Below are 11,659 nucleotides of genomic sequence, written 5' to 3' on the forward strand. Positions count from 1 at the left end.
GTTTTCTTATGCTTCTTAATTAGTGGAGAGAACTTATAAGCAGTAATAATTAAGACAGGTTTAGTGTTTCTATGTTGTTCTTTTAATACATTAAGTTAATGATAAGACTCTCTTGGAAAAGCTGATTCTTACAGTTTCTCAGAACCCCGAGCTGTAACACAAGTTTAAAAGTAAAACAGGAGAAACACAGCTGAACACAGATACATGTGGATGCTTTCAGAGTGAATTTGACGGTTATTCCACACAAATGCAGATTCGTCTCGTGTTCACATGACGTATTACCACACCGCTCAAGCCAAGCGCTGAACAAAGCAGCAGTCACACACACACATGTTAAGTTTAAGGGAAACATTGAGTTTAGATTAGGTTTAGATCAGGTGACTGTGGAGCAAAGTCAGCACTCCTTAATCTTCTTTGGTCTACAAGTAGTTCTTGCAAAGCTTTAAGGTTTTAGATTTGTGATAATAAAAAACATTGTCATAAATGCAAAATAGAAGCATTTTTATTTGTGAGTGCAACCCACAGACCCACTGTATACACAATGCAGAGGGACAAAAATGAAACCAAGTTTAAATAATAAAAACCTAGCAAACATCACAACAATGGACAACTACCAAAGAAACATCTACGTGAGTTAATTGGATAACATAATCCCCAGACAGGTGCACAATACAAGATTCCACAGTGTGATTTCAGACTATTGATAAGGAGAGTAAGACAAAAGCCAACAGTCACAGTGAAACCAGTAGGCAGGTTGACTTGGCAGTACAAACAATAGTTACACAGAAAACAACTCGTGCACCACACTGCAATCCTTTCCATTCCGATGCCCTACTCAACATTATTCTGCAAAAAAGAGGCACATCTAAAATTGCACACAAGCACTGAGACAAATCAGTATAATTGCAAACTTCAGCCAAATATTTCTGATTTTCTTCAGATAGTAGATGGGCTCTATATGTCAGTAAATGTTTGATGTAAAGGGACATATTAGACAATTTAATCAGCCAAAAAATTACAAACCCAAATGAGGTTGGGACATTTTTTTTTAAATGCAGTAAAAACCTTTATATAACTAATCAAAGTACAATGGACTTTAATGTTTTCATCAACTCAAATAGTAAAATGTTAATAGAATAATTAAGCTATGCTGCTTTAAAACATCACACAAAAAGCAGGTGAATTTGTGACGTTAGTCTATCATGATTGTCTGTAACAGGAGGATCTGCCAAGGCTCAGTCTGTGCAAGCAAAGAGGGGTCTTGTCATATCACTGTACCAAACTTTGTGAGATAAAAGTTAATCCGTTCAAAAAGAACATTATTCAGTGCAAAATTGCAAATGATTTTGGTCTGTCGCCATCTACCATACATGATATTATGAAAACTTTTAGGGAATCCTGAGAGATTTCAGTTTATGTAGGGCAAGGCCAGAAATTACTGTTAAATGTGTGTGACCATTGAGCCCTAAGACAGCAAACTCTATAATGCAAAGAAAAAGCCATAAATAAATGCTATGCTGAGTTCTCTAAGCTGATACCTATCTCAAATGGACTGAAAGAAAACGGAAATGTGTGATGTGGTTAGATTAGCCCATGTTACATCTGTCATGGTATGGGGGTGCATCCGTGGTGCTGGCATGGGTGACTTGCATGTGTATGGAGGTGGCATTGTATCAGAGGTGTATATCGCGATTTTAGACAGACCAATACTGCGATCAAGGCAACCTTAGTAAGTGCAAAGTTAGAGTACACACACACACATACACACACACACATACATATATACACTGATCAGCCATAACATTAACACCACCTCCTTGTTTCTACACTCACTGTCAATTTTATCAGCTCCATTTACCATATAGAAGCACTTTGTAGTTCTACAATTACTGACTGTAGTCCATCTGATTCTCTACATACCTTTATAGCCCCCTTTCACCCTGTTCTTCAATGGTCAGGACCCCCACAGAGCAGGTATTATTTAGGTGGTGGATCATTCTCAGCACTGCAGCGACATGGTGGTGGTGTGCTAGTGTGTGTTGTGCTGGTATGAGTGGATCAGACACAGCAGCGCTGCTGGAGTTTTTAAATACTGTGTCCACTCACTGTCCACTCTATTAGACACTCCTACCTAGTTGGTCCACCTTGTAGATGTAAAGTCAGAGATGATCTCTCATCTATTGCTGCTGTTTGAGCTGGTCATCTTCTAGACCTTCATCAGTGGTCACAGGACGCTGCCCACAGGGCGCTCTTGGCTGGTTATATTTTTGGTTGGTGGACTATTCTCAGTCCAGCAGTGACAGTGAGGTGTCTGATCCACTCGTACCAGCACAACACACACTAACACACCACCACCATGTCAGTGTCACTGCAGTGCTGAGAATGATCCACCACCTAAATAATACCTGCTCTGTGGTGGTCCTGACCATTGAAGAACAGCATGAAAGGGGGCTAACAAAGCATGAAGAGAAACAGATGGACTACAGTCAGTAATTGTAGAATTACAAAGTGCTTCTATATGGTAAGTGGAGCTGATAAAATGGACAGTGATTGTAGAAACAAGGAGGTGGTCGATATTTTTTCAAATAAATTTTAAATCTGACCACTAGAGGGGACTAAAAACATTATTGGCTTTTATTATCTTTTTCTTGTCAGTCTTTTTTTTATTAATAAAACGTTTTAGCATAGCTTTGCATTTGCACCTAAGAAATGAATTTTTTAACTATAATAATAATAATGTTTTAATGTTTTATCTTACAGTTAATCATGTTTAACAATAAGATCCGTTTGAGAGTCGGAACCATTGAATCCAATGTGTTCTTAACCGGTCTAATGTAATAGCGGTAGGAGTTTGTGCGTTGCCGTGGCAGCAGAAGCGGTGTATGGATAGAGACGTGCACAGTGTTGCTAATGATGGATGTTCACCGCAGAGGTAACCGACTGTTTGTTTATTTTTCTTTTTTTTAGTTAATTTAGTCAAAAGTCACTTGTCTTGTACTGTATTTTAATAAAATGCTTGTTTTATTATTAAAGCTCAATATAGTTTATTGAAGCAGAGAAGTTAGTACTTGTGTTTACCAGCTGTAAGCCAGGAAGCTAGCCTGTTAGCTGATACATTAGCATCAGGGCTGGTTAGGTAGCAGTTTGTAGTTTGTTTACGTAAGAGTTCTATACAATTATCTTATAGTTTGTTTATCAACTATATCAAGGTCGGTAAATAAAGGACAGTAAACGTTGACATGAATTTCTAGGGGGCCTTGCTCAAGGGCCCAACAGCAGCAGTGGTGGGACTTGAACCAGCAACCTTTCGATTACAAGTCCAGTACCTTAACCAGTACTTGCCCAGTACGGCTTGTGGCACTGTTATACCACAATCAAGCGCATAAGGTTGTGTAATGTTAGTAAATACTGAACGAGCAGTGAAAAACAATGGCAGGACATACACCGATCAGGCATAACATTATGACCACCTTCCTAATATTGTCTTGGTCACCTTTTGCTGCCCCATACATAACAAACTGCGATGCACTGTGTATTCTACCACTGTTTCACATGGGCCAGCCTTCGCCTCCCCACGTGCATCAATGTGCCTTGGCCCACCCATGACCCTGGCAACCTGGAAGTGGTGGGACTTGAACCAGCGACCTTTCAATTCTTAGTCCAGAACCTTAACCACTACGGCTACGACTACGGCTTGCCCAGTATGGCTTGTGGCACTGTTATACCACAATAAAAAGCGCATAAGGTTGTGTAATGTTAGTAAATTCTAAACAGGCAGTGAAAAATAAATGGCAGGACATACACTAATTAGGCATAACATTATGACCACCTTCCTAATATTGTGTTGTTCCGCTTTTGCTGGCCCATACACAACAAACTGCGATGCACTGTGTATTCTACCACTGTTCCACATGGGCCAGCCTTCGCTCCCCACGTGCATCAATGTGCCTTGACCCACCCATGACCCTGTCGCCGGTTTACCCCTGTTCCTCCCTTGGACCACTTTTGATAGATACTGACCACTGAAGACCGGGAACACCCCACAAGAGCTGCAATTTTGGACATGCTCTGACCCAGTCGTCCGGCCATCACAATTTGGTCCTTGTCAAACTCGCTCAAACCCTTACGCTTGTTCATTTTTCCTGCTTCTTACACATCAACTTTGAGGATAAAATGTTCACTTGCTGTCTAATATATCCCACCTACTAACAGGTGCCGTGATGAAGAGATAATCAGTGTTATTCAGTGTTATGTTATGCCTGTTCGGTGTATGTAGTTAAGAATGAGCTGCACTTTATAGATATTGGCTATAATTGACTCCAAAAATTAAACAAACAGGGGCCTGGAATTCGGAGACTATGAATCCAACAACTGTGGTGTGATATTGTTGTCTAGTCGTAAAAAAGTGGGCAGAATTAGTAAAAAAAAAAAGGGCTATGGAACACACTGACCTTACTTTAATAGGCAGAGCTAAAAGCCAAGCCAGTAACGTTGTGTTAATTTTTTGTATCTCTTAAGATCTAATCACTATGGAGGAGAATGTAGTTGACATGAAAGCCTTAGATGAAGAGGAATTTGCTGTCTCGAAGTGAGTACTGCTTCTTTTATGTACTATAACAAAATCTGATACAAAAATAGCAACATTCACTATGTACATACAGTGTATCACAAAAGTGAGTACACCCCTCACATTTCTGCAGATATTTAAGTATATCTTTTCATGGGACAACACTGACAAAATGACACTTTGACACAATGAAAAGTAGTCTGTGTGCAGCTTATATAACAGTGTAAATTTATTCTTCCCTCAAAATAACTCAATATACAGCCATTAATGTCTAAACCACCGGCAACAAAAGTGAGTACACCCCTAAGAGACTACACCCCTAAATGTCCAAATTGAGCACTGCTTGTCATTTTCCCTCCAAAATGTCATGTGATTTGTTAGTGTTACTAGGTCTCAGGTGTGCATAGGGAGCAGGTGTGTTCAATTTAGTAGTACAGCTCTCACACTCTCTCATACTGGTCACTGAAAGTTCCAACTTGGCACCTCATGGCAAAGAACTCTCGGAGGATCTTAAAAGACGAATTGTTGCGCTACATGAAGATGGCCAAGTCTACAAGAAGATTGCCAACACCCTGAAACTGAGCTGCAGCACAGTGGCCAAGATCATCCAGTGTTTTAAAAGAGCAGGGTCCACTCAGAACAGACCTCGCGTTGGTCGTCCAAAGAAGCTGAGTGCACGTGCTCAGCGTCACATCCAACTGCTGTCTTTGAAAGATAGGCGCAGGAGTGCTGTCAGCATTGCTGCAGAGATTGAAAAGGTTGGGGGTCAGCCTGTCAGTGCTCAGACCATACGCCGCACACTACATCAAATTGGTCTGCATGGCTGTCACCCCAGAAGGAAGCCTCTTCTGAAGTCTCTACACAAGAAAGCCCGCAAACAGTTTGCTGAAGACATGTCAACAAAGGACATGGATTACTGGAACCATGTCCTATGGTCTGATGAGACCAAGATTAATTTGTTTGGTTCAGATGGTCTCAAGCATGTGTGGCGGCAATCAGGTGAGGAGTACAAAGATAAGTGTGTCATGCCTACAGTCAAGCATGGTGGTGGGAATGCCATGGTCTGGGGCTGCATGGGTGCAGCAGGTGTTGGGGAGTTACATTTCATTGAGGGACACATGAACTCCAATATGTACTGTGAAATACTGAAGCAGAGCATGATCCCCTCTCTCCGGAAACTGGGTCGCAGGGCAGTGTTCCAGCATGATAATGACCCCAAACACACCTCTAAGACGACCACTGCTTTATTGAAGAGGCTGAGGGTAAAGGTGATGGACTGGCCAAGCATGTCTCCAGACCTAAACCCAATAGAACATCTTTGGGGCATCCTCAAGCGGAAGGTGGAGGAGCACAAAGTCTCGAATATCCGCCAGCTCCGTGATGTCGTCATGGAGGAGTGGAAAAGCATTCCAGTGGCAACCTGTGAAGCTCTGGTAAACTCCATGCCCAGGAGAGTTAAGGCAGTTCTGGGAAATAATGGTGGCCACACAAAATATTGACACTTCAGGAACTTTCACTAAGGGGTGTACTCACTTTTGTTGCCGGTGGTTTAGACATTAATGGCTGTATATTGAGTTATTTTGAGGGAAGAATAAATTGACACTGTTATATAAGCTGCACACAGACTACTTTTCATTGTGTCAAAGTGTCATTTTGTCAGTGTTGTCCCATGAAAAGATATACTTAAATATCTGCAGAAATGTGAGGGGTGTACTCACTTTTGTGATACACTGTACATTCAATGGGTGTTTACATATTTATTGCTATGTGGTGAATATTACATTTTATTCTCTTTAGGTCATCAGAGTCAGATGCAGTGTTCGATACTGTAATTGGAAACATTGAGGACATCATAATGGGTGAGACGTGTTCATACACTGTAGTGAGCGCTGCTGCAGATTAGGCTGAGCATTACTGTTGTTCTGGCTGTTTAACAGTAATACTCTCAGTTTGCAAGCTGACCGTTTCTGTTGAAATCTTTTGACAGAGGATGACTTCCAGAACCTTCAGCAATCCTTTATGGAAAAATATTACCTGGAGTTTGAGGACACTGAGGAGAATAAACTTATTTATACACCTATTTTTAATGAATATGTAAGTGTACTGTTGTTAACTTTTAATCAGTTTTTTTAAGCTAGTTCTTGTTGGGGGGTTGATTGATTCTTTTTCTATACATGATTAGGTCGACCTCTTAGAGAAGTATTTGGAACAGCAACTGATAAAGCGAATTCCTGGATTTAACATGAATGACTTTACTCACTCACTCAAGTAAGTTATATTTGGACACACAATTTAGTTATTAAATATTTCCGATTTCCAGTGAAAGGGTCTGTTTCATAGTTCATAGTTCATAGCACACCAACATATACCCTGTTGTTTGTTTTATTAGGATTTTAACGTCATGTTTTACACTTTGGTTACATTCATGACAGGAACGGTAGTTACTCATTACACAAGATTCATCAGTTCACAAGGTTATATCAAACACAGTCATCTCAGTGTCTCCAATTCACCTCACTTGCATGTCTTTGGACTGTGGGAGGAAACCGGAGCACCCGGAGGAAACCCATGCAGACACGGGGACATATACCATGTGCCACTAAGGTGTTCTATATGAGAATTAGATTTTAATCAGTAAGGCTTGAGTCAGTTTCACGTACAGTACCATCCAAATGTGAACCACGACCCAAATTTGCTTGCAAAGTTTGAGCCTTTTGTGAATCCACCTTTTATATACAATCATAATACCATCACCTGTTACCAGTTCACCTGTGTATTGTGGAGTGTTTCCAAACTTGAATATTCTCACTAATATTTTGCCCCTGTCTCAACTTTTTGAGTGTGTTGCAGGCATCAAATTCTCATTTATTGCATCAAATTCTCATTTATTGCCCTAGCCCATCACTGTTGACATCTTAGGCTCTCGAGTTCTAATCTCACGTGCTATCAAGCAGTCAGGCAGCCACACAAAACAGGCCAGATTGGCTACGTCTTGAGAAAAGGATAGTCGATTAGGTTTTGTAATTGCGGCCTCTTAACAGGCGCCTGCATGAGAATTAATCGATTTAATAATAGTAGTGCATTACTCTCTGTAAGCAATACTGTTGTAATGAAGTGGTCAACTGTGTATGGGTCAGAAGGGCGTGATATAATCTATATCAGGATTAGAGAATGAAGCGGGGGTTGTGATGTTACAGTCAGGAAATTGGATACGACCCAATTGGGAAGAAAAGGGTGAAAATCTGGTAAAAGGAATCAAATTAGCATATATCATTAAAATACACTTGTTTCTTACAAAATGGTTAATTGTATGTGATCTTGTTTTTCCTTTTTGTTTTCTAAGGCAACACAAAGATGAAGTGTCAGGAGATATCTTTGATATGCTGCTCACCTTTACAGACTTCATGGCCTTTAAAGAGATGTTCCTAGATTACAGAGCAGTAAGTTATTTTTATTATACTGTAATTAAATGTAATATAGCTGATAAACTTAATTTAATCGAGTCAAGCCCTGATACGTATTTTTCTTTATCCTGATTTCCTTGTTTTTTCATGCGTCTTTAATATTTTGAATTTTAAAAATATTAAAATTTTACATATTTTAATTTTTTTATTAAAATTAAAATTTTTTAATTTAAAAATAAGAATTAAACACAAAATACACTTTATAACAAATCACTTTTATTAATATAAAATTGAATCATATTCATATTTACAGTAGAAGTTCACCTTGTTTTTTTTGTGGCATCCTGGATGAATCACTAAAGTATTCCTGTAGGAATTTTATCAGGCCGGTTATTTCTGGGAAGATTCACAATAGTTCTGTACTGTGGTTTGCTTTATATATGGCTTTATAAAACCGAGTAACCAAGAGTGCAATTACTTATCACGCAGGGCCAGTTGGTGTTGAGTAATTTTTCTTCAATAAATGAAAGAGTAAAATCCATAGTCACTGTTTAATGGTTTCATACTTAATTTAGTAAATAGTTTTAACTGCATTGCACCAAAGGACTAAATGAGTCACCTCATTGTAAATGAGATGAGAGTAATATTTGGACTAGTTATTGTGTTAAAAACCTTAGATAGGCCCACATGCATTGTTTATGTCATTTGTACTACTTGGATGATAAAGTAGTAATAAATGTTTATTTATAGGTTGACATCAGCTGGAAATTTTGTTGACTGTTTCTGTCATAATGATTTAGAGCAGTAACATAAAGGCTTGCGAATTCTTCATTCTATTTATAAAATATATTTTATTTAAAAATCAGTATTACATGTATAATTTAAGTTCAAAAGATTTATTGTTTTCATTTACAGTAATTAGCAGGTCAGCAATGTCACCTGAGACAATCATACCAGTGAACAAATATCATGTTTAAAACAAAATCACAACTTTTACATTCTTCTTTGTTTTGTAGGAACGGGAAGGACGAGGGCCGGACTTAAGTGCTGGTCTGGTGGTGAAATCATTGAAGTCTTAACAGCGTTCACTTCCAAAACAGAGTCAGACTTTTCCTTACCAAGGCGGCTTTTGATTTCTTCTAACTCTGACCTTACCCTTCTCAGCCGTGTACTGTATTGTAGGTATTTTCCAGAGTTTACGACATGAGCTCAGTAAAGAGGACCAGGTTTGTTTTAGTTTAATATTTAAACTTGAAATTATGTAACAGGTCCTGCTGTTTAAGTGTGGTTCCTTTTACTGTATTGTGAAGAGGTTTTCTTTGTCCTGTGGGGTCATTTTTTGTAAGTACAATTGTAGTGTTTAATCACGTTTATGTCTCTCATTTGGTCAACGCTAGGCTGTGTTTTATTACTGACCTATCAAGCCAGAAATATTTGCATGTGTACTTCATTCATGTAAATGTACACATGACCTGTGCTTGAAGTGGGGGGGGCGCCGTTATTCTGCTTATTGGCAAGTATGTATGTATGTATCTATCAGCTGACATTAACATTTACATTTACATTTTCGGCATTTAGCAGACGCCAAAGCAACTTACATTACAGTTACAGTATACATTCTGAGCAATTGAGGGTTAAGGGCCTTGCTTAGGGGCCCAACAGCAGCAACCTGGCAGTGGTGGGGCTTGAACCAGTGACCTTCTGATTACTAGTCCAGTACCTTAACCACTAGGCTATGGCTTCCCTGGTATCAGTGGATTTCTCTTCACTCAAGTTTGCACTGTTGGGCCCCTGAGCAAGACTCTCAACTCTCATTGCTGGCATGGTATTCATTCATAACTGTAGGTCACCTTGGATAAAAGCGTCTGCTAAATACTGAAAATGTGAAATGTATCAGCAAATCATTACTACATTCTGAATTATCGTTACTTAGACTACCAGATGAGCATCACATAGTGCCCCCTGGGTAATGTGGTTAATATACTGTCATTATGAATCGTCCAGAATCTTATATGGAGAGGGCAAAATAAGTACCAGCAGCTTGTGAGAAGTGCCGGTATGCAATATGAGATTATGAACTCCTCGGTTCGAAACTCAGCATTGCCATCGGTCGGCTGGGTGCCATCTTGTGGGCATAATTAGCAGTGCCTGCAGCAGGCACGTTTCTGCTAGGGCGGGGTGACCGGACTATGTGGGTGGGGTCTTCAAACGCTGTGTAAGGACTCTGATTAGCAGACAGAGAGGCGCCTGTGCGGAGTGCATGGGTGAAAAAGGGTTCCGGAAAGGGCTGCGCATGGGTCGGAGGAGGAGTGAGCAGCAATATACCCACCTCGTCTGCAATCAGAGATCCGCCAGCAGCGCAAGACAAATTGACTATGCTAAATTGGGAGAAAATGCATAAATAAAATAGAAAAAGTGACAATACTCCAAAGAGTAAAATGTTGAAGTGTCTGCACTGACTACCGGTGAGTATCGGCACACTTCGAGCACTGCGTATGACGTTCCTACATTTAAACAGCTTATTAAAAGGTGTAGTAGTGAAAATGGGACATTTTACTTCAGAATACAGCTGTTCAGGATTTTTTAGGACAAAGAGCAAGTAAATTTTGGCAGGCATGTATTAATTAACCAAGTTTAACATTTTTACTTCAAATGTGTGAATCTCCAATGTTACATTCAATCTTACCCATGTTGCCTATTCCAAATGGCATGCATTGTTTTGGTTTTGTCTTGTCTTACTGTTTAGTCAATGCTAAAGTAATGTTCGATTGTTTTTTTGTAAACTGTACGTGTAAATACATATTTGTGATCAAATAAAATACACTATATTGCCAAAAGTATTTACTCACCTATCCATATCATTGAATTCAGGTGTTCCAATCACTCTCATGGCTACAGGTGTATAAAACCAAGCACCTAGGCATGCAGACTGCTTCTACAACATTAGTGAAAGAATGGGTCGCTCTCAGGAGCTCAGTGAATTGCAGCGTGGTACCGTGATAGAATGCCACCTGTGCAACAAGTCCAGTCGTGAAATTTCCTCCCTACTAAATATTCCACAGTCCACTGTCAGTGGTATTATAACAACGTGGAAGCGATTGGGAACGACAGCAACTCAGCCACGAAGTGTTAGCCATGTAAAATGACAGAGCGGGGTCGGCGGATGCTGAGGCGCATAGTGCGCAGAGGTCGCCAACTTTCTGCAGAGTCGATCGCTACAGACCTCCAAACTTCATGTGGCCTTCAGATTAGCTCAAGAACAGTGTGTAGAGAGCTTCATGGAATGGGTTTCTATGGCCGAGCAGATGCATCCAAGCCTTACATCACCAAGCGCAATGCAAAGCGTCCGATGCAGTGGTGTAAAGCACGCCGCCACTGGACTCTAGAGCATTGGAGACGTGTTCTCTGGAGTGACGAATCACGCTTCCCCATCTGGGTTTGGCGGTTGCCAGGAGAACGGTACTTGTCTGACTGCATCGTGCCAAGTGTAAAGTCTGGTGGAGGGGGGATTATGGTGTGGGGTTGTTTTTCAGGAGTTGGGCTCGGCCCCTTAGTTCCAGTGAAAGGAACTCTTAATGCTTCAGCATACCAAGAGATTTTGGACAATTTCATGCTCCCAACTTTGTGGGAACAGTTTGGGGATGGCCCCTTCCTGTTCCAACATGACTGCACACCAGTGCACAAAGCG

The 11,659-nt window shown here is 40.3% G+C and overlaps 1 protein-coding gene across 1 annotated transcript; it reads left to right on the forward strand.

Annotated features, from left to right (window-relative positions):
• Positions 1–2,888: 2,888 nt before the first annotated feature.
• On the forward strand, positions 2,889–9,240 carry arl2bp (ADP-ribosylation factor-like 2 binding protein). Its single transcript, XM_063004156.1, has 7 exons — positions 2,889–2,932; positions 4,519–4,588; positions 6,365–6,426; positions 6,555–6,661; positions 6,750–6,835; positions 7,911–8,007; positions 8,988–9,240. The coding sequence occupies exons 1-7, from the start codon at positions 2,911–2,913 to the stop codon at positions 9,048–9,050; spliced, it is 507 nt and encodes a 168-aa protein (XP_062860226.1). The 5' UTR covers positions 2,889–2,910; the 3' UTR covers positions 9,051–9,240.
• Positions 9,241–11,659: the final 2,419 nt, after the last annotated feature.

The sequence above is a fragment of the Trichomycterus rosablanca genome, chromosome 11, assembly GCF_030014385.1.
Source record: "Trichomycterus rosablanca isolate fTriRos1 chromosome 11, fTriRos1.hap1, whole genome shotgun sequence".
Classification (NCBI taxonomy): Eukaryota; Metazoa; Chordata; class Actinopteri; order Siluriformes; family Trichomycteridae; genus Trichomycterus; species Trichomycterus rosablanca.